Source organism: Puma concolor, chromosome B2 (genome assembly GCF_028749965.1).
Source record: "Puma concolor isolate L17-30 chromosome B2, mPumCon1.1.hap2, whole genome shotgun sequence".
NCBI classification, from domain to species: Eukaryota; Metazoa; Chordata; class Mammalia; order Carnivora; family Felidae; genus Puma; species Puma concolor.
Window position 1 is genome coordinate 113445674 of NC_141671.1, and position 26621 is coordinate 113472294.

Below are 26621 nucleotides of genomic sequence, written 5' to 3' on the forward strand. Positions count from 1 at the left end.
TCTCTTACTTCATAGCAGTTGGCTAAATTTCTCTTGAATTTTGTACTGCTTTGCATGGATTGTGAGGAGTACAGTAAGGTTTCAGGTTAGGATTCATGAGGTTCATAATTCATAATTATCTTGATATGTCAGATATTGGAAATATGCAAAGGATATAATCAAAGTGTAGTAATGTGATTTACCTGTTTAATTTTAAACATGAGTAATAAACACTAATTTAGATACATTCTATCAATATAATAAAAACCCATGCAATGAAACTTTGTCAGCTGATGATTTTTACCTTTAAACTGTAGAAAGCCATTCAGTTCATTATATGTCTGGTTTAGGACCTGAATGCTGACTTTTTTTTTTCTTTATTTTAATTCCAGTGTAGTTAAAATACAGTGTTATATTACTTTCAAGTGTACAACATAGTGAGTCAGCAGTTCCATATATTACTCTGTGCTCATTAAGTAAGTGTAGACTTTTGTTTTCTAACTGATTTGCTCAGTAATGAAGGTTTATCAAAATATCAACAAATTATCAAGGTGAAATGTCAGGTTATCTTTGTATATCTGTCATCTTCAACTTAATCAAGTGTTTATTATCTGGCTGCTTTGTGTATGGAACTTGACCATTAACATAAGCCTACTAGAGTAGACTTATTTAAAAGATCCAGTTCCTTGTTTCTCAGGTTACCCTTCTCTCACCCTGCCATGTTCAGCCCAGCTTTAATGATTTCTCGCATTGCACAAGTACATCTTAAATGTGACACTGGGTGTTTTCCTCCAAAAGAGTTATATGTGGGAATGTATTTAGAGGAGTCTGTAATTTAGTAGTTAATAGGCTTTTCACTCAATGAATATCCATGGATCTGATATGCATTTGTTTTGGCATTTCAGAAATGACATGCTAAATGACTTCTCTTCGATGTTTACATTAACAAGCCTGCATTTAAAATTTTCACTCCGGTTTTTCTCCCCCTCACATGGATCTAAGCCTAACTAGCTGAGCTGGAGAGGAGAAGGAGAGAACAAATTGGTGGAGGAAACCTGGTTTGATCTGTTTTGGGGTGTGTGTCTTAACCCATCTGGGCTCAAGTGACCAGTAATTATATTTTTTCAGAAATCAATGGTCATGAAATTAATCATATTATTTATATATTTATGAATAATTGCCGAAGAGGGTAATTACTACTTTGTAATCTTAAAATACCTAGAAAATAGAAAAATTTCTAGGAAAGTTAATCCATTTCTCTTATGATGAGAAATTTTGGGGTTTGTACCAAGAATGTGAAGGGTATGAGATTTTTTTCTACTTTTCATGCCCACAGTTTAGCCTGCAACAGTTTCGCGGCAGATTCTGGCAGGGGGAATGCACTCCTGGATCAGACAAAAAGACTTTATTACTCACAGTATAGCAAGTGGCATCAACTTTATTATGTCACCAAGTGCTTTGGGGATAACATGGATAAGCCCACCTGGTATATAAAGTTGGTTTGTATCACAGCTGAGGAATCTTGAGTTTAGGAAGTCTGAATCTTTTATAATGGATATTAAGCAAATCTACTTGAACTGTGTTATGGAGAGAGCCATTATCTTGATTAGAGTGGACAGTAAATAAACTTGCCCTCTGTACCCATGAGAGGTATTAACTCTGTCTTCCCAAGTTGTTTATTATAGAGTAGTTAGTATCTCTGCCTCAATATATACAGATATGGGAGAGATCCATAGAGATTTAGCTCCTAATATACCTCCTCTGCACTAGCTTATGGCAAGAAGGTGGTGGCTCTTGATGAGCTTGTATAATATTCTGACAGGTAAAATAAAGGGGATATACGGAGAACACCACCACTGGGGATAAACGTAAGTCAGTTTTACCAATAATTAGTGTAAGTAATACAAGAATATCTTTAACTCCAGGCTGAATTAATATGCTCCATCTTACATCAAGTGTAAGAGTGCTATTAATCTTTGACTACATATATTAATATATGTTTCTATCTCATTGTTAAGTTCAACATGCACATCATTATATATACCAAATTAAGATTGATTTTATAATTGGTTTCTGCCTCTTCAAACAATGTATTTTCTTTTTCACAAATTCCTGCTATACATGGTTTTGATTTTCCTTCAGTGGTCTATGCTAAAACTAAAAGTACTAAAATTCACAACCCATCATGAGAAAGAAACAGTCTAAACTGTTTCTTGAATTATAAACTAATAAATATATCCATGTAAAATTTCCCTTGATCTCATTTTTTTCAAATTATTATTTTAAAAACTTTGTTTGGCCTTCCATACTTTTGCATAAACCTTCAATGACTTTGATAAATTATATCTTAGTGCAATTATCCACCATAATTATCACCACTTTCTAAGCACAACTTAAAGAGCTTACCTTTGCCAAAAGTTAATAGCTTACTTTTGCCAAAAACTTCTCCATTACCACATTGTTTTTAACCTCATCAGACTTTTATCACCTCCCATAGTATCTGTTTTTGTTAAATGAGATTTTACAGTGAAATTTGATATATGCCCCTTTGGTATATTATTACAGAAATTTTTAGCTGATGATAAGGTTTTATATCAATGTGCTTTATAATAATTTTTCCTTTACTCAAAATTATTGGATAATATGGTATTCAGGTTAAATATTCTGGTAAACTGAATATTATTGACACAAACATGGCACAACATTTACAATACATTTAAACAAATTTTCAGAGGACTCAAGGACAAGTATGTTTTAAACTAAAATTATGATTTGATCTTTCTCTTCCATTGCATTTAGTCTCTTATGAACAATAGTGATTTCTACATTATTCTGAAGATTTAAAATATTTGACCAAACCTTCATTTATCCAGTATTACATTTACTATTTGCTCTTTTCTCATTTTTTATGGCTACTGCCATTTTTAATTTTAAAACCCTGACTACTAAGCTTATAGGAAAAAAACTACTGTTTACTTCTATTTTATGTTTATTAGTGTTTCAGATGAACAGGAATTTTTGTGATCAAGTTTTCCTGTATATACCTTTAAGATAAATTTATTGCAAGAATTTAAAATTAATAAAAACATATAGGGGCGCCTGGGTGGCGCAGTCGGTTAAGCGTCCGACTTCAGCCAGGTCACGATCTCGCGGTCCGTGAGTTCGAGCCCCGCGTCAGGCTCTGGGCTGATGGCTCGGGGCCTGGGGCCTGTTCCCGATTCTGTGTCTCCCTCTCTCTCTGCCCCTCCCCCGTTCATGCTCTGTCTCTCTCTGTCCCAAAAATAAATAAACGTTGAAAAAAAAAAATTAAAAAAAAAAAAAAAAACACATATATTGTCATAGACCTGTCAGAGATCTTAGCAGTGAACTAGCCCAATCTCTATATTTTACAAGTGAAGAAACTGGGGGTCAGATAAATTAACAGACTGACTCATGGTGTCCCGGATTATTATTATTATTTTTTTTTGATGGCAATCATTTCTATTTATTTCAGGATATAATGTATTATTTAGACCCATGGATGATACTAAATTATAACTATTTATTTATTTAAATGTTTATTTATTTTTGAGAGAGAGTGAGTGGGGGAGGGGCAAAGGACGAGGGGGAGGATATAGAACCTGAAGCAGGCTCCAGGCTCTGAGTTGTCAGCACAAAGCCCCACGCGGAGCTTGAACTAGGGAACGGTGAGATCATGACCTGGGCCGAAGTCGGATGCTTAACCAACTGAGCCACCCAGGCGCCCCTAAATTGTAGCTATTTAAATACCCACAGGGTATCTTATTTTTGCAAAGATAGGGTCTAAAAATCATAAAACTGGAAAAAACAGAATAGATTAATAATATAATACACATCAAAATTAGATTAAAAATGTACATCCTAGCTCTCATTTGCTATGTCCTGTGGTTAAAGACGTTACAAAGATACTGAGAATATCACCAAGTAGTCCAGCATTTATAAACACAGGTGTTATCAAAAAATTCTATCTCTGATTTTCTACATCCAAAGAGAAACCATCCAAATTTTGTTCTTTGTATTACTAACACAATTTAACCATATCAGTTTGGCACGTGGTATTACCATTTTTCCTACTGTAGCAAGTTCTTTTTTTTTTTTTAAATTTTTTTTTTTCAACGTTTATTTATTTTTGGGACAGAGAGAGACAGAGCATGAACGGGGGAGGGTCAGAGAGAGAGGGAGACACAGAATCGGAAACAGGCTCCAGGCTCTGAGCCATCAGCCCAGAGCCTGATGCGGGGCTCGAACTCACGGACCGCGAGATCGTGACCTGGCTGAAGTCGGACGCTCAACCGACTGCGCCACCCAGGCGCCCCCTACTGTAGCAAGTTCTAGTTTTCCCAAGTCTTTCCCTGGAAAGACTTTCCCTATTCTGGAAATAAATTTATCATCTATTTTAAACACTCAATTAGAATGTTAATCTATTGTTCAAATTATCCTCATAAATGCATACCCCAGGTTGGTATGTTCACATAGATCCTTTCCGATTTTAGGCTAAGCAAAAGACATGCACTTAGAGCTGTATTAAAGCAAAAGACAACTCCTCTTATTATCAAGTGAAACTGTGACCCTTCCATGTAGTGTCTGATAGAGAAAACATTGATTTTGATACATTATCTTATTTTATTCAAATACCAGTCTGATCACATATTGTCCAAAAACACTCAAATAACAAACCAAATACAGACAGATGTTAAATATTGGTCTTCAAACATCATAACCAATGATGCCACGCTTGTCTATGATCTCGCTGACATAAAACCACATCCACACCTCAGTGGCCACCAAACCATTCAGCAGAGCTTCCTTAACTGTAAGCTGTTTGAAGCTACCAGTTTGAGCGCTCTTGACTATTTTTTTCAAGCTCTGAATAGCTGTAGGGATCTCAGCAGGGGTTGGAAGAACCAGCTCAACCTTGGCATAGTGCCAAAATGTGGCCAATCGAGGCTTCGAGTAAGTCACAGCAGCGTTCACCAGCTCCGGGGCCTTCTCCGCGAGGTTACGGACAAACTGGGCCATGGTTACCCCGGATTATTATTTATAGAGCTAAGACTAGAACCCTGGTCTTCCACCTTCAGTTCTTAACTGTTTCATAACTAAATTCCACTGAATCTAGTATGACATTATTGTAAGATGTACCATCATTTCATTTATCACTAAGAAAGAAAAAAATGCATTCAATAACATTATGGCAATTTAATTAATAATATCCCTACCCAATTCATGAAGTCATCACATCTGTCTCTTATTGTTTTGAAATTAGTCCTCCCTTAACCTAAACTGAATTGCATGTGAGGCAGTCTGTTTTGCACAGATATCAGTAACAAAATATAACATAGCTTCAAGTAATTGTGGATATCTTTCTTATATTTCGTAGGGCACATGTTTGTTGCTTTGCAGGAAAGCCAGTAATTGTGGTCATCTCTCCAACAAAGAATATTTTAGTAAGACCAAATTTATATCCTGTTCTTTGTTGCCATGCATTTCAGTATAAACAATACATTTTTATTTTAATGATTTTATGTTAATTATACTGTAGACATTTTGAGGCTATTTTATTTCTATTTTTTTCTTCCTCCTTCCCTCCCTTTTTCTTTCTTCCTTCCTCCATCCTTCCATCTTCCTTTCCTCCTTTCTCTCTCTTCCTTTCTCTCTCTTCTTTTCTCCCCTCCCCTCCCCTCCCCTCCCCTCCCCTCCCCTCCCTTCTCTTCTCTTCTCTTCTCTTCTCTTCTCTTCTCTTCTCTTCTCTTCTCTTCTCTTCTCTTCTCTTCTCTTTCTTTTTTCTCTGCACCCAGTGCGGGGCTTGAATTCACAACCTCAAGGAGATCAAAAGTCACATGCTGTACCAATCCAGCCATCCAGCAGGGCCAAAGATATTTTAAACAGCAGTTAAATGAAACACATACTGGACCAACAGTGTACATGGCTCAGTCAGGAGGGAAGCAGTTTGCTTAGCTATGATCAAGAGCAGGTAATTGCAACTATGTAATGTAATGACTGTCCCTTATATTTGTCTTCCCAGCGTTTGAAGACAATATCAGTCATAAGAGGCATCTTGATTTTAGAGGTGTTAAAATGTCAACATAATAATAATAAAAATTTGAGTCTTGGAATTGGTGAACTATGATACCTCCTTAAGATTTGTAGAAGTATGGCTCAGAATATTAATTTTCGAGTAATATTTTTACAGAATACTCTGCTTATTTACCTGTAAAGACTCTTTATCTCTTGTTAGCCCCTCTAAACAGAGAAATACCTCTGGTACTCTTGATTGCATGCATATCCCAAAAAATTTTATACTTTCCCAAATCTACTAGATTGCTTAGTAAATGCTCCTTACTACATATGTTCATAGTTCTAACTTTGTATTTGGTAGTTTGCTCTTATCTTAGAAAACTTATTTACACATAATGAATGGCATAAGTGACCATAGATTTTTAAAATTGAGAGTGATTTATTCTTCATTATTTTTCAAAATTGAAATATATTTCAAATGAACATGATTTCAAAATCATTAAACTACTCAAAACAGTTCCCAGTTATATACTATTTATCTGAATCATGTTGTTGAATATTCAGTAATAAAGAGTTTGATTAGGGTTTTTTTTTTTTTTTTTTTAAGTACCTTGGTTTGGAATATACTGACTCTATGTAGAGGACAGGAATTTAATTTCAAATAAGTTTTCAGACTGTTTCTAGCTCACCAAGTCGTAATTACTATTTTGACAGTTATGTCTCATAGACATTTATTTTAATTGCATATGTTAGCAATTCATTTTGGCATGACAGTCTCTGCCATTGTTGTGTTGCTGAATTATGCTTACAGAAACTATGTCAGAAATTCAACATGTGGAGAACAGTAATTAACCTGAATCATCAATTAGCTTTTGTGAATACAGATGTCCTATGAATACACTCTTGTTGTTTTTTTTTCTTTTTTAATTAAGTAAAATCTCACTAATCCTGACTGTCTGTACTCACCCCCTATTTCTAACCCAACACTAAGTCTCCTTGATTCCTAAATATTTTTTGGACCTGTCCTCTTTTATCTCTACTCCTAGTATATCTTAATACTAGCTCTCACCTAGATTCTACAGCCTGCTGTCTCCCCCACACCCCCTCTTAACCCTTTCAACTCATTTCCCACATTATAAACAGAGGACTGTTTATAAATGCAACTCATACCTTGTCACACCTACTTTCTTGGAATGATTCAGGGGCTACTCCAGAGGAAAAGACTAACATCCTTAAGAGAGGCTAGGTTTGTGCACATTTGATCCCACTACCCTGAGTCTCACTGTGTGCCCTAGTCTGTGCCTGAAGGCCACATTGACTTTGAAAGTAGACACCATACTTCTTCCTCCGTAAGGCATGTGTTTCTTCTACCTAGAGTATTGTTTCAACTCCTGTTAGCTTTTCTTGGCTAGCTTCCTCAGTTTGCATATAAAGCCACTGGGAACACTGCCTTCTCTGACCATCGAAATCACATTAGGTCTTATTTATATGTTCCCATAGAAACTTGAACTTGTCTTATATCATTTTCAACACAGAATGCAAATGTATATTATTTTCATAGGGTGTCTTTGCTGGAGTGTAGTGAACTTTGTAGGAATTCTCTATTTACCACTGTATTTTCAGTGATTGGCCCAGCAATCAGCAGATAGTAAGTGTGCAATAGTTACTTGTGGAAAAAAAAAAAAAAAGAATAACTCTACTACAATGGAATGAGTGATTGTTAAATCTAGACTAAAGTGAAGCTGACTTTTTAAAAGAAAAGTTTGACATGATAAATAATACATTGGTCCTTTTAAATGGCCTTTGAGGAATTTAACAATGTGTAGTTTGGAAATGCTCTTAATTAAAAAATATATCCTACCAATTGTGAGTCAGACACCTTATATATTTGGTTGGGCACCGCTACTTCCTGGCTGTGTGAAGTTGAGCAGTTAATTACCTTCCTGAATCTACTTCCTGTTCTGTCTGCTCTATATACTTCTCTGGTTTGTTGTAAGGAGAGTGGCAGGGTGGGAGGGTAGGGTGTGAATGATAAAGCACTGCTTAGAAGGTTTAACTATTTAAGTATGCCAAGAAGATTCACTGGCAGCCATTATTTGATTTTCCCTACATCTTTTAAAATAATTTCTAAAGTATCTTTAAAATGTTCTGCACTTCATATTTCCACTAATTAAAACTGACTGTGTTTAAAGTAGTGTAAATTCTAATGTAGTTTAGTATATCATATGTATTTGTTTCATTAATCATCATTTGTATTGAGGACAGTACATTCAGTTCATGTTCTTAAACACTTTGAATACTTCCTTCTGATTCTTCTCATGCTATGCTGTGCCATTATCTTATGTACAAATTTGGAGAAGCACTTGGTGTACAATGGTCAAACCCCGATTTTATTAATTAATCTTTATCTTTAGTGTTCTACAGTAATAATTTACAGCAATAAACACTGTCTTACATCTGTATTGTGGTAAAATAGTGTTATAGATATATACCCCCGCATGGGGGGGGGTATCCCTTGAGATATCCCTTTCTCAAGAAAGGATCAAGCACCTGACATATTTTTCATTGAATTCATTCTATATTTTAGGTTAAAGTTTATAGCTTAAGTTACATAATAGTAAGTTGGACACTAAGTAAGATTAACCAATATTCATAACCTCCTGGATGGTCTGGAATCATTAGAGCTCAAAACTCTCTTCCCTAAAATATAGGGAGGTAGACACTTTTATTCCTTAGTAAACCAACTCCCATATTTACCTCTAATTATGAAAATTAAAGTGATTAAATACTTTATTGCTGAAATAGATCATCATTTTCACATGTCAAAGATATTCTTGAAAGAAATATAGGCCTAATGATTAGAATTCAGATAGAACATGTATTTTATAATACACAATAATATATATATTTTGACGTTTGTACATATGTAATAATGTAATTTATGACATACTTTAGTAAATCGTAGCGTTTAATCCTGAGTCTATTTCAGTTTGATTTGAGTTACCAGAAAGTTTCCAGCCTAAATTTTATGTTTGAAATGTATTTGCTGTACTCCAGGTTGGCTGTATTTTTGTTTTTGTTAAAGTGCTGAGTTCAAATTTATCTCTTTTTGTGCATAGTTTATTGACTTTCCCACATTCTCTTATAAATACCTGTTAAAGAATCCATTAATCACTGTGCTTTAGCTTAAGACTACATATAGAAGTTATGTTCTTACTTATTTATATTTTCCCTAAATTAAAATGTGTAGATTTCTTTTTTTTTAATTTTTTAAGTTTGCTTATTTATTTTGAGAGGGACAGAGACAGCATGAGTGGGGGAGGGGCAGAGAGCGAGGGAGAAAGAGAAAATCCCAAGGGAGCTCTGCACTGTCAGCCCAGAGCCTGATGCAGCACTTAAACTCACAAAATCATGAGATCAAGACCTGAGCCAAAACCAAGAGTCAGATGCTTAACAGACTGAACCACCAGGTGCCCAAAAGGTATAGATTTCTTAGGCATCCCAAGATTTGTGAAACTACTGAATCCAATATTAGAACACCTGCTAGTACAGACCTGTGTATCATTCCATTCCCAGTCATAATGGTTAACTTCATGGAGATATTCATGAAAATATTATTACAAAAGTTGGGGTTTGGGGGGCTGCAAATGTTCACCCAGGTTAAATTGCTCCCCAACTCAAACAACAGCATCACTTCCTGACATGCCAATGGTGGTCAAAAATGGACCACTACATTATAGGAATTGATTAAAGCCAATGAACCTTGATGAAACATGAAAACTAGTTGTGTCTAACATAAACCATTTAATTCAGGAAAAAAAGCAGAGAACCATGTTTTTACTGGCCATACTGGAAATAATTACGGAATGCTTTGTTCTTTTACAAGTGGTTGGAGTTACTGAAAGAAGAGAAAGTACTTTTTTTGATGTTTATTTATTCATTTTGATAGACATGGGGGAGAAGCAGAGAGAATCTCAAGCAGGCTCCACACACTGTCAGTGCAGAGCCTGAGATGGGGCTCAGTCTCAGGAACTGTGAGATCATGACCTGAGCCAAAATCAAGAGTTGGACGTTTAACTGGCTAAGCCACCCAGGTTCCCTGAGAAATTACTTTTATTTATCTACTATGAAATTTTTATGATTATAGATTAATCTTCATGAAATATAATTGATATAATTCTACCTCCAAAATTTTTCTGTAAGATACAGCATTAGTCAGCACTGAATTTTTACTATGTGTATAAGGCCATTCTAAATGCTTTTACATATATTATTTCATTTAATCTTTACAGTAACCCTCTGTATTAGTTTGCTGTGACTGCCATAACAAAATGCCACAAACTGAGTGGCTTAAATAGCAGAGATGTATTTTTCCATAGTTCTAGAGGCTGGAAGTTTGATATCCGTGTGCCAGCATGATTGGTTTCTCGTGAGGGTTCTCTTCGTGGCTTACAGACAGCTGCCATCTGTGTGTGTGTGTCTTCACATGGCCTCTTTGTATGAGAGAGAGAGAGAGTTCTATGGTGTCTCTTCTTATAGAGACACTAATCTTAGTGGACTGGAGCCCCATACCTACACCTCATTTACCCATATATACTTTTATAGAGGCCCGATCTCCAAATATAGCCACACTAAGGGTTAGGGCTTCAACATATGAAATTTAGGGGAACACAAACATTCATTTCTTAACACCCTCCGAAGTAGGTTGTGTTATAATTATCCCCAGTTTACAGAAGAGGCAGTTGAGACATAGAGTTTGGTGACTCACCAGATCCTAGCAAGTGTTAGAGCAAGGATTCAAATCCAGGCTGTCTCACTCACATCTCATGCCCTTCATCATAACTTCATCCTCTCCATTATCCTGAGGTCCATAGAAAGGTAAAAAGAGTAAAGACATTTGTGATAGGAGTAATGGATGAGGAAAGGGTACTTAAGAAGATTCAGATGTCCTACTTACAGTCTAGTTACAGGACTTATGAAATTGCTCTAATCTAGAATGAACTTGGTCATGCTTTCTGAATTCCCTATGTTATCTGTCTCTCTCTGTCTCCATCCGTAAGTTTTAAATCAGCTTTCCTCAGAGTAGAGTCCGCTACAGATTCTCAAACCCACTTCATACCTACTGAATCAGAATCTCTGGGTGAGTGGCAGTCTGAGACTGCATTTTGAAAGTTTCTCAAATGCTTCATGTGTGTTCTAAGATTTGAGAATTGCTGCTTCTCAAAGGGATATCCAATTCAGGTTAGAAGACATATGTTTGACGGTGATCCAAGTTTGGGTGGCACACTGGCTCAATGAGAAAAGGTGGACATGCACTGAGCTCTTTAAAGACAGCTCTCCAAGGAAAATGTATTCTACTTTTAGGTAATCAGTTCCGACTGCCAACATTTTCTCCTCATGTCTTTTTCACCGTTTGCCTTGGATATGTTCCCAGCCCTATGATTTGGCTCCAGTTCCTGGTTTCCATCTTGATATGTCTTTTGTCTACCCACTGCCCAACAACACCCACTCCCATCTTCCTTGCCGGGCACACTGACTTTACCATATAATAACTTTCATTTCTTAAAAGAAAAGTGTTATATGAGAATGTTACATACTGATATCTTGCATATCATAAAAGGATGCAGGATAGCATGTACTCCTTCACTCAGGACAGACTCCCTTGTCTTTTTTTCCCCCTAATTTTGTTATTTTTATCACTCAGAGAGTCATACGTCATTTGCATGGCTTGATTTGAGGAGCACTGACAGGCTAACCTCACTCAACATTATTTGAAAGTCTAATTTCTACAGTATGTTATCCATGGACTACTTATATTGCATGGAGCAATTTTTCCGAGATAGACATCAAACAAAGTTCCACGGTCAGTTTTGATTATGAAACACTTCAGTTTCGTCTCCTTCTTGGAGATAAACAGTGCACATCTGGCACAGTAAATGTTCTGAAAGGAAAAGAATTAAATCACTGTAGTTGAACCCACCAATCTTCAAAGTTATTTTATCATAGAACCCATGTTTTCTGCATAATTGTGTTGATGTTCTGAGGAACTAATGTTCTGTGGACATGTTTTAGGACTACTACACTACACTGGTATGTATTGATGTATTGGTTGAGGTTCAATTTCCCAAACACTTAAAAAAAATACAAACAACATGCCTGGGCCAGAGGGTGGCCAGGATCTCTAAACACCCGTGGAAAATTTTATCACAGAGAATTTAAAAGATAAGCTAGCAGAGAGTGCAGAACAAGAACCTCATCTTGATACACTGACATATCAAGTGTATCTGTTTTAAGATGAGAAGGGTAGCATGAAAAACTAGAATGGAATGCCACATGTAACAGGGATGGTTGTGATGTTCTTGAGATAACTCCAACATACCTGAGAGGGAGCAGATGAATGTCGAATTCAAAAGAATGGAGAAATTGAAAGGAAAAATGGATATGAAGATGAGGTATTTGAAGGCAGATTTTATGTCCTTCACAATTTTTTTTCAGCTGCTGACCCTATATGGAAGGTAAAATTTGAAATGTAGGGGCACCTGGGTGGCTCAGTCAGTTAGGCATCTGACTTTGGTTCAGGTCATGATCTCGCACTTCGACAGTTCAAGCCCCAAGTCAGGCTCTGTGCTAACAGCTCAGAGCCTGGAGCCTGCTTCGGAATCTGTCTTCCTCTCTCTCTGCCCTTCCCCCACTTGCTCTCTCTCTCTCTCTCTCTCTCTCTCTCTCTCAAATAAATAAACATTAAAAAAATTTAAAGAAAAAGAAAATTGAAATGCAGACATAAGATTGTGTGTGTTTATGTGTGTGCACGTGTGCACGCATATGAGTGCTTATCTACATGCCTATCTATCTGTCTAACTTTAAATTACCAAAACTAACCATCTCAGGGCTCTAAACTTGTGTCAGTGTCATAGTCTTCTCTAAAACTTAAAAAAAAATTAAGCTGCAGAGTACGAGGCCTAGTACCCTGCTGTGTGTGAAGTCAAGAACACAGCCATAAATTAGAACACATGGAGCTTTTATTTTTACTTTTACTTTCAAGTCTGTCACTTTTATTAGGGTTCTTAGAATCTCTTTCTCTGAAGGAAGACTTTGAAAATTTCTGGAAAGTTCTGTAAAGTTTCTTAAGAGACAAACTCTCTAATAAATTGACAAAAAGCAGTTGAGCTTGGATTTCACCCCTTTTTCATTTTCCCATTAGAATATAACATACTAATACTAGCAAAATTCATGTGTGTCTTAGGTTGGGTCTATACTGCTTGTATCCTCTATTGGCAAATATAGTTTTGTGCAGCAGATACGTAAGCATGTATTCTAAGAAAACGTCCTGAATTTTAGCTTGAAAATCACAAACCAGCCAAAGAATGTGTACTTTCAGGCAAAAACCCTAAAAAATTTTATATTCTATCTAAAAGTTCATAGTAAAACTGAGCAATTAACATTTCTCAATATTTGCATTTGTCATGTATAACCACATGTGAAAGGCCAGTTCTCACCTAAATTTTCAATTTGGCTCATCTTGCTTCTATGAGAACCTCCTATGAGAAAAGTTTATTTCCTTTTCCACATCCCTTCACATCTCTCCACACTGTCACTCTGTTCATCAAAGCCTGCCCACAGGAAAGGAGCTGATGGGTGAGTTTGTAATAATGTTAATAACTTATATGGCTGAACATAGTACAGGAGGAGCTCATTATATTTTATTAATGCTAATCTTGGATTCTTAGTGAATTAAGTTCTCATTGTAAAGTATCTTCTAGCAGCAATGTTTAGGGAAGGTAAGGCTGCAGTGGTTTCCTGGAGCTGGCCGCTACCAGCTCATGAGAACTGACTGTTAATTTTTAGGAATTGTGAGCTGGTTGTTAAACACAGCCATTATGGAAAATTAAATTATGTAAACTTAGAATTAAGTAAATCATATTAAAAACAAAGTTCATTTTCCAAGGTTATTTTGTCCTGGTTATACTACTACATATTAGTAACATCTATGCTGTTGAGGATATTTTTGGCTGTTGTATCAGACATCTTTTCCCAGCTCTTCTCAAGTGACACTATATTGGTAGTTTGGAAATGGCCATGGTAGGTGTATTTACTCTATGGAAATTAGCAAATATTCCAAATCTAAGTTCAGTTTATTGCCTTGCTAATTTTCTAGACTTAAGAAAGTCCTGGAGAACATGTTAACAATGCTGATTACACTGGAAAGTGTGCTATAGCTATAGGTTTGACATTGTCTAATAGCACAGTAATTGAGGAAGTATTCTCTTAATATTTGCAAACCATTATCCAATTCAGCAACGAAGTCACTCATGTCATTCAGAGACACGAATATCCTTCATTTCACTTTCTCAGTATTCTTCCAAGTAAAAGAAAACAACAACCAACATTCATGATGGAAATGCCCTGTTTGTCCACTGCAACCACAGGTTAGCTACTTTAATGGTTAATTTAATGTATCAAATAGTCTAGGCCATGGTACCCAGGTATCTGGGCAAACATTATTCTAGAAGTTTCCATGAAGTTTTTTTAGATGAGATTAACACATAAATCAGTAGATTTTGAGTAAAGCAGATTGTCTTCCATAATGTAGGTGGACCATATCCAATCAATGAAGGTCTTAATGGAGAAAAACTGACCTTTCCCAAAGAAAAAGGAATTCTGCCAGCAGACTGACTTCAGACTGTAACATCTATACTTACTGGGGTTTCCAATTTACCAGCCTATCCTGCAGATTTTGGGTTTGTCATCCTATACAATTGTGTGAGCCAGTTTCTTAAACTAAATCTCCTACACACACACACACACACACACACACACACACACACACACACACACACACGTGTGTGTGTGTATATATTATATGTAAATATATGTAATACATTTACACACACATATCTTGTTGGTTCCATTTCTCTGGAGAACCCTGATGACTACAGCTACTGATTCAAAAGTTTAGCGAAACAAACAATTATGTTCAAATCAGTTGGCTGTATGGAATTTAGAATAAATAGTATTGTACATTTAAAGGTTATCTGTGAATTGTCTGCTACACTTTCTATATATAACTAACATTTATTGAAAATTTACATATGTATATATGTGCATTCATTTTTCTTTCTCAGAAATCCAGGTGTTACATATTAAGCAGCAGATCTCTGAGAAGATTATGCATGTTTTTTTTAAATCAGATTGTCTCTATGTATGTGTGATTTGCTAAAAGTTTAGAGCTGCTTAACTTTCATCTTTTCTCAAATGTTTAGGGAAAGAAAAACCATTTTCATCTATCATCTTAATGGTATTTGAAAGAAAGATAGGAAAATTCTTGCTTTCTAAATGTGGAATAGCTAATATTAATTGTATTGTGTCTTTTCCTGCAAAACTCACAATGTAATTAACTATGATTTAATAAATAAACTATTTTCACAAATGATGCTGTTTGGATACATCTACTGCAAAGACAAAGTTCGTGGGTGAATGACTGCAGGTGGTTCAGTTTTCAAAGCCTCTGAAAACACTGGAACATTGAAACCTACATGGTATTTTATCTCCTGAAGATAGAGCTTGAGAGGATTCCACAATTGTTTGAAGTTTGTAGTTTCATAATGTCCCAGCATTTCAAATTCAAGATTTAATAATCTCTCACCTGCTAAATCATCAAATGCCCTTTCATATGAGAATGCTGTAGTACCGTTCATTTCAATGACAGCCATGGGATAATACCGTCTTAGGTCGTTGATATTGATAAAGAACCTGAAAAGCATCAGAGAAAAAAAAAAGAAAGAAAGTAACATCCTGCATGGACTTAATATGTTTTGCTCCTTCAAAAAGGCAGGAGAATATTAACTTTAATTGATACAGGTATTCATTTTTTTTTTCAAACCACAGCATTATGTTACATAATGTGGAGAATAAAATAAAAGGAATAGATATGCAAAATGGTAGTAAGTCCCTTGTATGAATAGTGCTTTTTTAATGTTCAGTTATGGATTTTTTTTCACGTGACTTGACTTTGCAATGAATGTGATGGAAATACAAAATCAATATGAAATGAAATTTATATAAGGGCTATTTTCTGTGTAATATGGATTTTATACATTTCCAGAGTATATAGCTTTGGCTTTGTAACACAGTTCAGAAAGAAGTACATGAAGTTAGTGGCAATAACCATATCGCAGAATACGTACTTTATTTCTGGAATGGTGATAGTGGAGTCCTGTTCTAGAATTGTTACTTTATAGCTCCGATAGGTTTTAAATTGGACTAATCTGGGGTGTATACTTCTTTATGCGTGGATCTTAAACCCATACCTCAAGCTATGTGGTAGCTACTCTAGGGCTATTTGATAATTGTATATAGTTCTGTGAACCAAATATTCCATTGCTATTATTTCATATTAGATGCACACAAACCTAGAATGCAGGAAAGGGTCAATAGCTACTTATGTTCCCTATTTTACACGTGAGAATCTGGCGTAGAGTGATGAAGTGTCAAGTCTGAAACTAAGGTTTCTTAGTCCTCAATCTTACCCCAGCCACCCAGTCCACAGCATCATGATTTTCTCCTCTATATTCCAATGAAGAATAAGGAAAACAATTCAGATTCCTTAAAACTTGTATAATACCCATATTCATAGTTTCACTACATCTATTCAATTATGAGAGATTCAGATAGGACCAAGTTATTTTTCTTCTTTAACGCCCTCTGTCTATGAAGATAACTATAATGAACAAAAGTAGGAAATTAGCTACATCTGTGGTATTACTCAAGTCATCATCTTTAGAAGTTATAAAAAAATGTGCTAATATCTTTCCCCAAAAAAACCCCAAAGTAAATTACACACACACACACACACACACACACACACACACACACACACACACACGGGTGGCGTTTGTAGTCTAAGAGCACTTTGGTTCTCTTTCAGTCTTGCTCACCAGAACTTGGCATGTGACTGTATGATGGAGTGGAAACAATAAATTGATGAGCAGCTGAAGATTTGTTCTGTTGTGATGCTACTTGCTTATACGTGAGGATGAAAGTAAGAATGAATTATAAGGGCAGAGGGAAAACAACAAAAATTACTAGCCTAAATGAATAATGAGATCAAACTAACAGAGAAATTCAAAAAGGAAAGGAAATCACAGTATCTTAGGAATTTTGCAAAGTCAGCCAGTCTAAATGGCCATCTGCAGAGCAGGCCCTTCTGTAACAGCCACCAGAAATGGGCAGAGCTTTGGAGGCACACTCTGCCTTTAAAGACAATGCATCTATTTTCTACAGCTATAGGTTTTAATTTGTTTCATACATGAGAGCAAAAGTCTGCCTTTCCATAACTTGTACCTAATTCTGTGATTCTATAGTAATTTTTTGGCTCTGGATGTAATCAGCAGATGATTTGTATATTAATAGATTCATCCCTTCAGTCATAGAGTCAATATTTAATGAGTGTCTATAATGTGTTAGGAATTCTGCCAGGTGCTGAATATATCCAGCTCTTTTTCTGTAGGAAAGTCCTTCAAATATTTGAAGTCTGGTAACCCTGAAAATACTTCTTTTATTTCTCAGATGACATAATTCCATGTCTTTCACTGTTCTGGTATCTCTCTTCCCTTTGCATCCAGTTTGTCAGAATGGAAAGAGAAAGATGATCACTGGACATATCTATAAGAGGAAAAATTCTTACTTCAATAACTATAGTATGCCTTCTTACTGCAGGCGGCCATCCATATATGAGAAATCCAAATTCTGGTATTACCTTTATGACTATTCATTGTTTTGTTTTTAATATTGCTTAACAGTAATGAATTTTAGTAGTTTATAGAGTATTACTCAATAATTTTGTTTCAAAGAGTATGATTATTATGTAGCGCTCATTGTCTTAGAGTTTCTGACTTTTCATTACAGAGGCACATGTCTAAGTGTTTCCCCCCTCCCTTCTTTTAATCAGAATGAACTTGTCCAGTAATTTAATTTTCTTTCATTCTCAAGAGATTTGAAAAATTTAAATATTCTTAGTTGATAGGCAACTTATTTATATAAAATAACTTTCTGAACTCCTTAGCCATTGACTATTATTTTATTTTAAATTCATGCTCTGTAGATTCTAAGAAAACGTATCTATGGAAATGAGAAATGGAGAGCATATAGTCAGGCTGTGAAAATAAATCCTTACTTGGATTAAGTCTCATCTGCATGTGTTGTATATTGTTGAGGAATGAACTGTTTTACATATGACAATTCTTTTGGTATTTAATAATTGCCTGGTGCTTATTGATTCTGTAGAACTTTGTCCAGATCCAAAAGCTCCATAGATAGTAAACTTTTAGAGTAATAGTATAAACTCCTTATAATGTTTTTAGTGTTCTTGCTGGGTACCTAGTTCTAGCATTTCCTTACAGCTTTGGTAATTTTTGGAGCAGGGAAAGAGCAACTGAGATTTTAGAATAATGTGCTTTAGTCACAATAAATATTGTCTGACTATTTATGGGGTTGATGGGGCTCACTTGCCTTAAAGTACATGGTTATAGTGCATAAGAGTCCAATCTATGTTGCTTGCTCAGTAATACTTTTCAACTATTTCCTGTTCTGTGGGTATGTATTGGAAAGAAGCAGTGGGCAAGAGGTAACTAGAAAACTATTGTTTTACTGAGTTGGCCACTTCTTACTTTATTGAAGTGCAAAGCGTAATTTAATTTTCTGGTTTTTAATATTGGAGAAATTTACTGTGCTACACTTAGAACTCAGCCCACTCACTATAAATTTCAGATCAAGTACTAAGTATTTTTTGTATTGCACTGGATTTATTCCTAGAACATGCTTAGCTTCTTTCTGTAGGTAGTATCTAACCAGAGAGGAAATATGGCATTATGGCTGCATACATGGGCTCCGGAGTCATTCTACTTGAGGGTCTTTCTGCTGGGTGATCCATTCAAGTTTAGTGCTTTTGCATTTTAGCTTCCTTTTCTGTTAAAGGGGTCTATAAAGGTAACTACTTCATAGATTTGAATTCTTTATTGAAAGGATTAGCTAAAATAATACATGTAAATAGCCATGTTAATATTAGTTACCATTATTACTTTCAGTGCACAACTTGTTGAATTCACCCATTTAATTTTGATTATGGGAAAAATAGAACAAAGTAAATAATTCTGACAGTTAAATAAATCCTGTTAATGTTTTGGTTTGTATTACAGTTGACCTCTGTAAATTTTATTTTTTAAGTGTATTTATTTATTTTGAGAGAGAGAGAGAGAGAGAGAGAGAGAGAGAGAGAGAACACATGTGCATGAACAGGGAAGGGGCAGAGAGAGAGGGAGAGAGAGAATCCCAATCCATACTGTCAGAGTGGAGCCCAGCGTGGGGCTCAATCCCATGAACAATAAGATCATGACCTGAGCTGAAACCAAGAGTTGGAATCTCAACCAACTGTGCCACCCATGTGCCCCAACATCTATAACTGTTTACCATAAAGTTTATGCATTTATTTTTTCTAAATCGTTCCAAGGATGCTGTTTTCTTCCTTTCTAGGAAATGAGTTTTGGTTTTAGTATTCACCATATTATTATCTCTAAAGAAAGCCTTTAGAGTATTTAGCAGATAAATCAGATTTTTGATGTCCATTTATGGCAGGCAGACACATCCATTCAAAACCTGACCATAATCTGGGCAAGTATTTGGAAAAGCAGGTAACATATTAACTTTCAATATCAAGAATCTTTTAAAGTGTAAACTATGTTTTAATGGTTTTAAATATAAAAATGCTTAAAAACAAATGCTTAAAAATAATCATAGTTTAAACATTTAAAATTTTTCTTGTTCAGCATATTTCTGTTTATTTACACTTGAATTGGACAAATACATTTAGCAATTATTTAGGCCATTGGCTAGATGAGGACATCACCTGTGAGGACAGTCTGGAAGCAAGCTAGCTGTGGGATTAGCCAAACTCATCTTGTAAAATTCCATCACAGTGGCAACATTGCCATTAAGTCTGTTCTCTGCCCTGACCTCACTTCTGTAATTTGGTTGTGTAAACTGCCATTTCATATTTATTTGTGCATTTATATGTGTAGACTATCAGAAAAAAATGCTGAATTTACTACCTGTGTGACTTTGAGTAAGTCACTTAACCATTTAGAACCTGTTTCCTCATGTATAAAAAAAGAAATTTCTCCATTATCCCTTCCCTCAGATTTTATAGTAGAGAACAGAGCTTTATCATTTTTAGGGAGTAATGTGTTTATAAAATGATGTTTTTAATGGAACTTATAATCTTCTGTAGAATGTATGTATTGCCCAATAATTTTTTATGTATGTATTTTTCTGTGATGTAGATTTAGTGTTACAGTAGAAAGAGAATAGGGATGGGATTAAGGAGTCCTGGGTCATTCAATTAAGCTTTGTGTCTCTGTTTCTTTATTTGTTGAATGAATGGGTTGGTCTCGGTGATGTCTAACGATCCTCAATAAGCTCTAAATTTTAACTATGATATAATCTCATGGTATCTTCTTAATTTCCTTCAGGAATTGTTTCCTGTGGAAAATCACAAGGAGAAGGAAATGCTTTTGCTCTTTCAACATACTTTAAAAAAGAATAAAACTAGGCAGGAATGTGTTATATTTGAAGATATATACATTTATGTATAGATATGTATATATAAAACTAAAATATGTGGTTTGTATATATGTAAATAAACCTTGTGATTTGTTTGATAAGTGAAATATTATAATTATTGTATTATTACATAATTGGAAAAAGTGTAAAGCTAAAAGAAAACATGTTTATGAACCAAAATATACAATTTCAACTACTTTTCTTCATTACGAATGAAATTTACTTTGATTTTCTAATTACTTGTTAAAGTGACCATAATTTCTATTACAGATGGTACAATGGATGTTTTTATTTAAAGCACTAATTTTCCTCACAAGTACCATGTATGTTTGTTAACTGAGTGAAATATTTGACTTGCAGAAGAAAGAACAGAAGTCAATTGGCTCATGTTTTTATACCCAAAGCAAAGTTTGAATATAAAACATTGCATTATAATAATTTGTATTCTAGAAGAGGATGTCAGGATCAAGCTCCAAATAAAAAGACACTAGTTCCAGAAACACCAGTGATATTTTAAAAATTTCCAGAAACTATACAACCAAGTGGACTTGACTAGAACTGCTTTCAATTTGCACTTGTCTCCTGAGGATCTGTTCAAACCTGCTTTTGAATATACTCTGACTGATTTGGGAAGGGGGTTTGGTTTTGTTTCCCAGCAGTGTGAAACATTCTTGTGGAAGCCACACCACTTCCTGTTTTGTAATATGTTATACTGTAAGTTGTCCTCTAAATTAAAAACAAAAGTTATAGGATAAAATGCAATCTAGTGCCTGTTGCTTTGGCTAGGTTTGCATATGAAATAGTTCTGAAGTCATTACTTTGCGTTATGGAAGGTGCAGGGGACACTCTTTGGTGACCTTCTTTCTGCTCGTAGCATTTCTATGTGATCCTCAAAACCATCCAACCAATCTCTTAGCTTTCTTCACTGATTCTTCTTTTCTGCTTTCCCCCAAGCTTTGGCATTTCACATACTTATTTATCCTTCATTCTCTTTACTTCTCACTCTATTCTGCTCAGGCATAAGATTATAGCCACAGCTGTATGAAATGCTGGCCCCTTTTTGGATATTCAAGAAAATACAACCTATCGGTGGGACATGTCTATTTAAATGGCCCACAGTTACCTTTAAGCAACCTGTCTTAAACCCAACTCTTTCTTCACTTCCCCAAATTCCTGCCGCAGTGTTTACTACCAGGGCCTCCTAAGCTGAAATCTTTTTTTTTTTTAATGTTCATTTATTTTTGAGAGAGTGTGTGCCAGTGGGGGAGGGGTGGGGGACAGACAGAGAAGGGGAGGGGCAGAGAGAGAGGAACAGAGGATCCAAAGAAGGCTCTGTGCTGACAGCAGAGAACCCGATGAGGAGCTTGAACTCACAGACAGAACCATGAGATCATGATCTAAGACAAAGTTGGATGCTTAATGAACACTTAGCCACCCAGGGACCCTCCTAAGCTGAAACCTTGAGTGAGCTTTACCACTCCCTTTTTCCCTCCCCTCCCCAACACTGTTTTCAATTCTCTTTACCTATATTATCCACATTTTACCCCTCTTCCCTATTTTCAAGACCATTGTTTTGCTCCAGACTATATAAATGCTTTCATTATCTAAATTAGTGGCCTCCCAAAAGCTCTCCTTATCACTACTTCATCTCCACTCAACCTTCAAACTTAGACCAGTTATAACCTTGTTGCTTAAAAAGTTGTCATGTCACTTAGTCTTTAAGATCCTTTATAATCTGACCCAAATCTATTTACTTTGTTTTTTTTTCCCTCCTCTCTGGGACCTCTTATTTATCCTAATGTGGAGGAAGCTGCTATTGGTCTCCCAAAACCTATACTATTCTACCTGGGCAAAAAGCAAGACTCTCATCATTCTATGTAGTTAACATCTGGCAATATAGATTAAGTTCCCGAGAATGAAATGAGAGCAAGAGGGATATGTAACACCTCTGGGCTTCTACTGTAGGACATTGGGTACATTCTCTTTTTCTCTGTTTCCTCCTACTGTCTGGAATCTGAGGCAACCGTTTGACTGTGGAAAAGATGACAATGGAAGGAAACTAATTATCTCAGTGATTTCTTGGGAATGAACTGGCACCACCAACTTTGACTCTGTACTTTGGCATGACTATATGGAAGGGAAATCAACAATTTTCTTTAAGTCACTAAGCTCTTTGAAGCATGTGGCCTCTAAACAGTATCTCTTAAGTTTTCATATAAACACTCACCTTTACTTTTGGGAATTCTACACCTTTGCAGAATGGTGATAATAAAAAAGCCTCATGATAGTCAATGAAAGTGTCCAATAGGAAATATTTCTTTGAAGATATGCTTATTATTATTATTTTTTTGCAGTGTTCCCCATGGTGGGAGAACTGAAATCATAACCTGCCCTCTCACTGGCCTATGGCAGATATCACCATCTCTGATGTCCATGTGTTAGGATATCATTTAAATCACTTCAACAGGGGCGCCTGGGTGGCGCAGTCGGTTAAGCGTCCGACTTCAGCCAGGTCACTATCTCGCAGTCCGTGAGTTCGAGCCCCGCGTCGGGCTCTGGGCTGATGGCTCAGAGCCTGGAGCCTGTTTCCGATTCTGTGTCTCCCTCTCTCTCTGCCCCTCCCCCATTCATGCTCTGTCTCTCTCTGTCCCAAAAATAAATAAACGTTGAAAAAAAAAATAAATCACTTCAACAGACCAAGAGAGAATGTGGTTTAAGCAAGTTGGATGCTTGTTTCTCAGGTAAAATATCTAAAACAATATATAGGAGGTTAGAGCAACTCTGTTCTGCAAGATGCTTCCTCTGTCTTGTGGTTCTGCTACTCCTGAGTAGCTCTTGTTTGCTCTTGTTTATATGACAAAATGTGTCATGAATAGTACATTCCCTTTTTAGTTAATGAGAAAGGAGGAGGAAGTAAAGGGGCCCAAATATTCCTAGTAAGGCTATGACCTGTAACTTGCAGAATACCTTCTGTCCAAATCCCATTGTTCAGAACTGAATACATGGCCACACCTTCCTGCCAGGGAAGCTGGGAAATATAGTCTTTAATTGTGAGGCTATGAGCCCAGTTATAACTTGGTTAATTCCATTAAAAGAAAAAAAAAAGGGATGGTGAGTATTGAGGGAAAACTAGTGATATCTGACACACTGCATGGCCGTATAAAATCTGTGAAATTACCCGCTAGATCTCTCCAAAATGGAAATATTTTTTTCTTCTAAATATTTCTTTCCTCTGGTCTGCTTGATCTTGGCAAGCATTACTAACATCCACCTAGTCAAAAAACAAACAAAAACCTAAAATACCCCCTTGATCTTCATACCCACATCTAATTCACAGCACCTTCTGTTGATTCTGTTTCATTAACATCATATTCACTCTTTTCTTTTCTTTCCCTCTGCAAATATTGCAGTATAATCCATCATCATCTTTCTTTTTGCCTATTATAGTGGATCTTTAAATGGTGTTGGACTTCTATTGTGTCTCTCTCTAATCCATCCTCCAAAACCATAATGATCTCTCTGAAATTCAAGTATGATCATTTTAGTCCTCTGTTAAAAGCCCTTTGATGATTCCTCATTGTCTATGAAATAAAGGCCAAAATCCTTAGCAGAGCACTTATGCACTCCATGGTCTTACCCCTTATTTTGGAATATTTTCATCCTTACCACTTACAATCTACACTTTAGCACTCCTGTCCCAGTTTTCTAACTGTGGGGTGCTGATAAAATCTTTGGTGAATTTGCTCACAGATTTCCTCTTTCTGGGAAGTTCTTTCCTCCTTGGTACCCCTGGCAGAAACCCATCTTTTAAGGCTATTCTTAACATTGTCATTTTTATGAAGACTTTCCTGGCCTCTGTGTGCATCTAGATTTGACCATTCACTCATTAATGCCTGCACTGTCTCTTTTATAGTCATTTGCAACCAGGATGGGTGCAAGTCAACCAATTTACTGCAAATATCGATAGTCTATTAATTTCTTTTGCTATATAAAATTCAATGGTATTAACATACTGTAATTTCTTTATCCATTATAATATTAGTAGACATTTGGGCTTTATGCCTCATTCTTTAGCTATAAGAAACAATGTTGCATTGTTCCTGGAGGCATTTACAAATATTTATATTTTTATATTGTATAGATACTAAAAATGATGGATTTTTTTTCATTTGTTCATTTATATGTTAGTCACCTTTATTTGACTGAAAGTTCTCAAAAGATTCTGTCCCTTGGTCATATTTGCTGCTTAGAAATCAACATGATTTCTGGAATACAGTAGAGGTATGCAATATATGCTTCTTTAAAGCTCTAAGAATATATTTTCAAATACTAACGGTGGGGAAGTGAATTAGTACAACCACTTTGTAAAAACAACCCAGCAGTACTTATTAAAGCACAACAGAATCTACTATATGACTCAGTAATTTTATTTCTAATCATATATCCAACGTAAGAACTAAACATGTGTGCCAAGAGACATGGGCAAAAATAGCCCTAGCAACATTGTTTCTTTTGGCTAAAGAATGGGGAATAAAGCCCAAATGACTATTAATATTATAATGGATAAAGAAATTGCAGTATATTAATACAGTAGAATTTTATATAACAAAGAAAATGAATCAACTATAGCTATTTGCAGTATCTTGGGTGACTTTCCCAAATAAAACAAACAAACAAATAAAAATACCTACACTGTATGATTTTATTTGGATAAAATTATACAACAAACTGTGGTGCAGAATCAGGGTAGTATAGTTACTTGGGGAGATGAAGGAGAGAGTAGTGACCAGGAAGGAACCTGAAGATGTAGTTCTGGTTTACTAACAATGTTATATATTGGTAACATATTCACTTTGTGGTTATTCATTGAACTGTGTGTTTTATACTTCAGCAAAAAAGTTGCAAATTGAATGACTGAATGATTGATATGCTAAAGTGACAAAGGGTCTAGAATGGATCAATTATAATTTTTGCCCATGGCTTTTTGGATGGGTGTCATGGGATCAGTAACTCAGCCCCTCTGAGCTTCACCTTCTCTCCAAGAGGAGAAAGAAGATTGATCTATGGTCTCCACGGTTTATTCCAGCTCTGGAATTCTATGCAAAAATTAGAAAGATATGAAAACACTCTACTTCATGTCTTTTTTGGGACTGCCTTATACAGTAGCTCAGGTCAAATTAAAAGAATAAAATTCCAGCTTTTTGCTATGTTCATTCATAAATCAGAAGGTTCTGAGGCACTTGGACAATAGGCAGCCAAAATGATAAACCCATTATAAAGTATTTACACTGGTATTACTTTGATTATGCTGCAGATCAAATAAATTTCCCAGCTGGCATAGTAAAAGATGTGCATGTCCTTCAGTGTAGCATTTAGAGCATACGTTTGTTAAGGGTTTTATAGTGAGAATCTACTGTAAATAGGAATCATCAGCCTCCATAGTTTCAGTCCATCCAGCGTTTAAAACCAAGACCAATGTAGCACATTCCAAAAATTCAAATGAAAGTACAGTAATTTACTGTGAATCAGTGTAATGGTGACAGTCAGTTATTAGATTATTTTTAAAAAATCAATTTTTGCCAGGATTACTTGTATGATTATTTTATCCATAACATTTTTAAAAATAGATTTAGCCAGAGTATGTTTTGGTTTGAATTATCCAGATTGAGTAGTTACTTAATCCGTTTTTTTGTTTGTTTGTTTGTTTGTTTGTTTATTTATTTATTTTTGAGAGAGAGAGTGAGAACGTGTGCGTGGGAGGTGTAGAGTCAGCCAGGGAGACAGAGAATCCCAAACAGGCTCTGTACTGTCAGCACAGAGCCCGATTTGGGGTTTGATGTGGGGCTCCATGAAGGGCTCCATGTGGGGCTCAGCATGGTGCTCAAACTTATGAACTATGAGATCATGACCTGAGCCGAAATCAAGAGTTGGATGCTTAAGCGACTAAGCCATCCAGCTGCCCCCTTAATCTACTTTTTTTTTTTTTTTAACTTTCC

General features: G+C 35.8%; 2 protein-coding genes across 6 annotated transcripts in view; one reads left to right on the forward strand and one right to left on the reverse strand.

Annotated features, from left to right (window-relative positions):
* Positions 1–26621, forward strand: part of NKAIN2 (sodium/potassium transporting ATPase interacting 2) — a 1006832-nt gene that overhangs the window by 111976 nt on the left and 868235 nt on the right. The gene's annotated exons all lie outside the window — the stretch shown is intronic.
* On the reverse strand, positions 4601–5016 carry LOC112862411 (ATP synthase F(0) complex subunit g, mitochondrial). The gene has a single exon (XM_025925715.2). It carries the CDS (start codon positions 5014–5016, stop codon positions 4705–4707), a length of 312 nt encoding a protein of 103 aa, XP_025781500.1. The 3' UTR covers positions 4601–4704.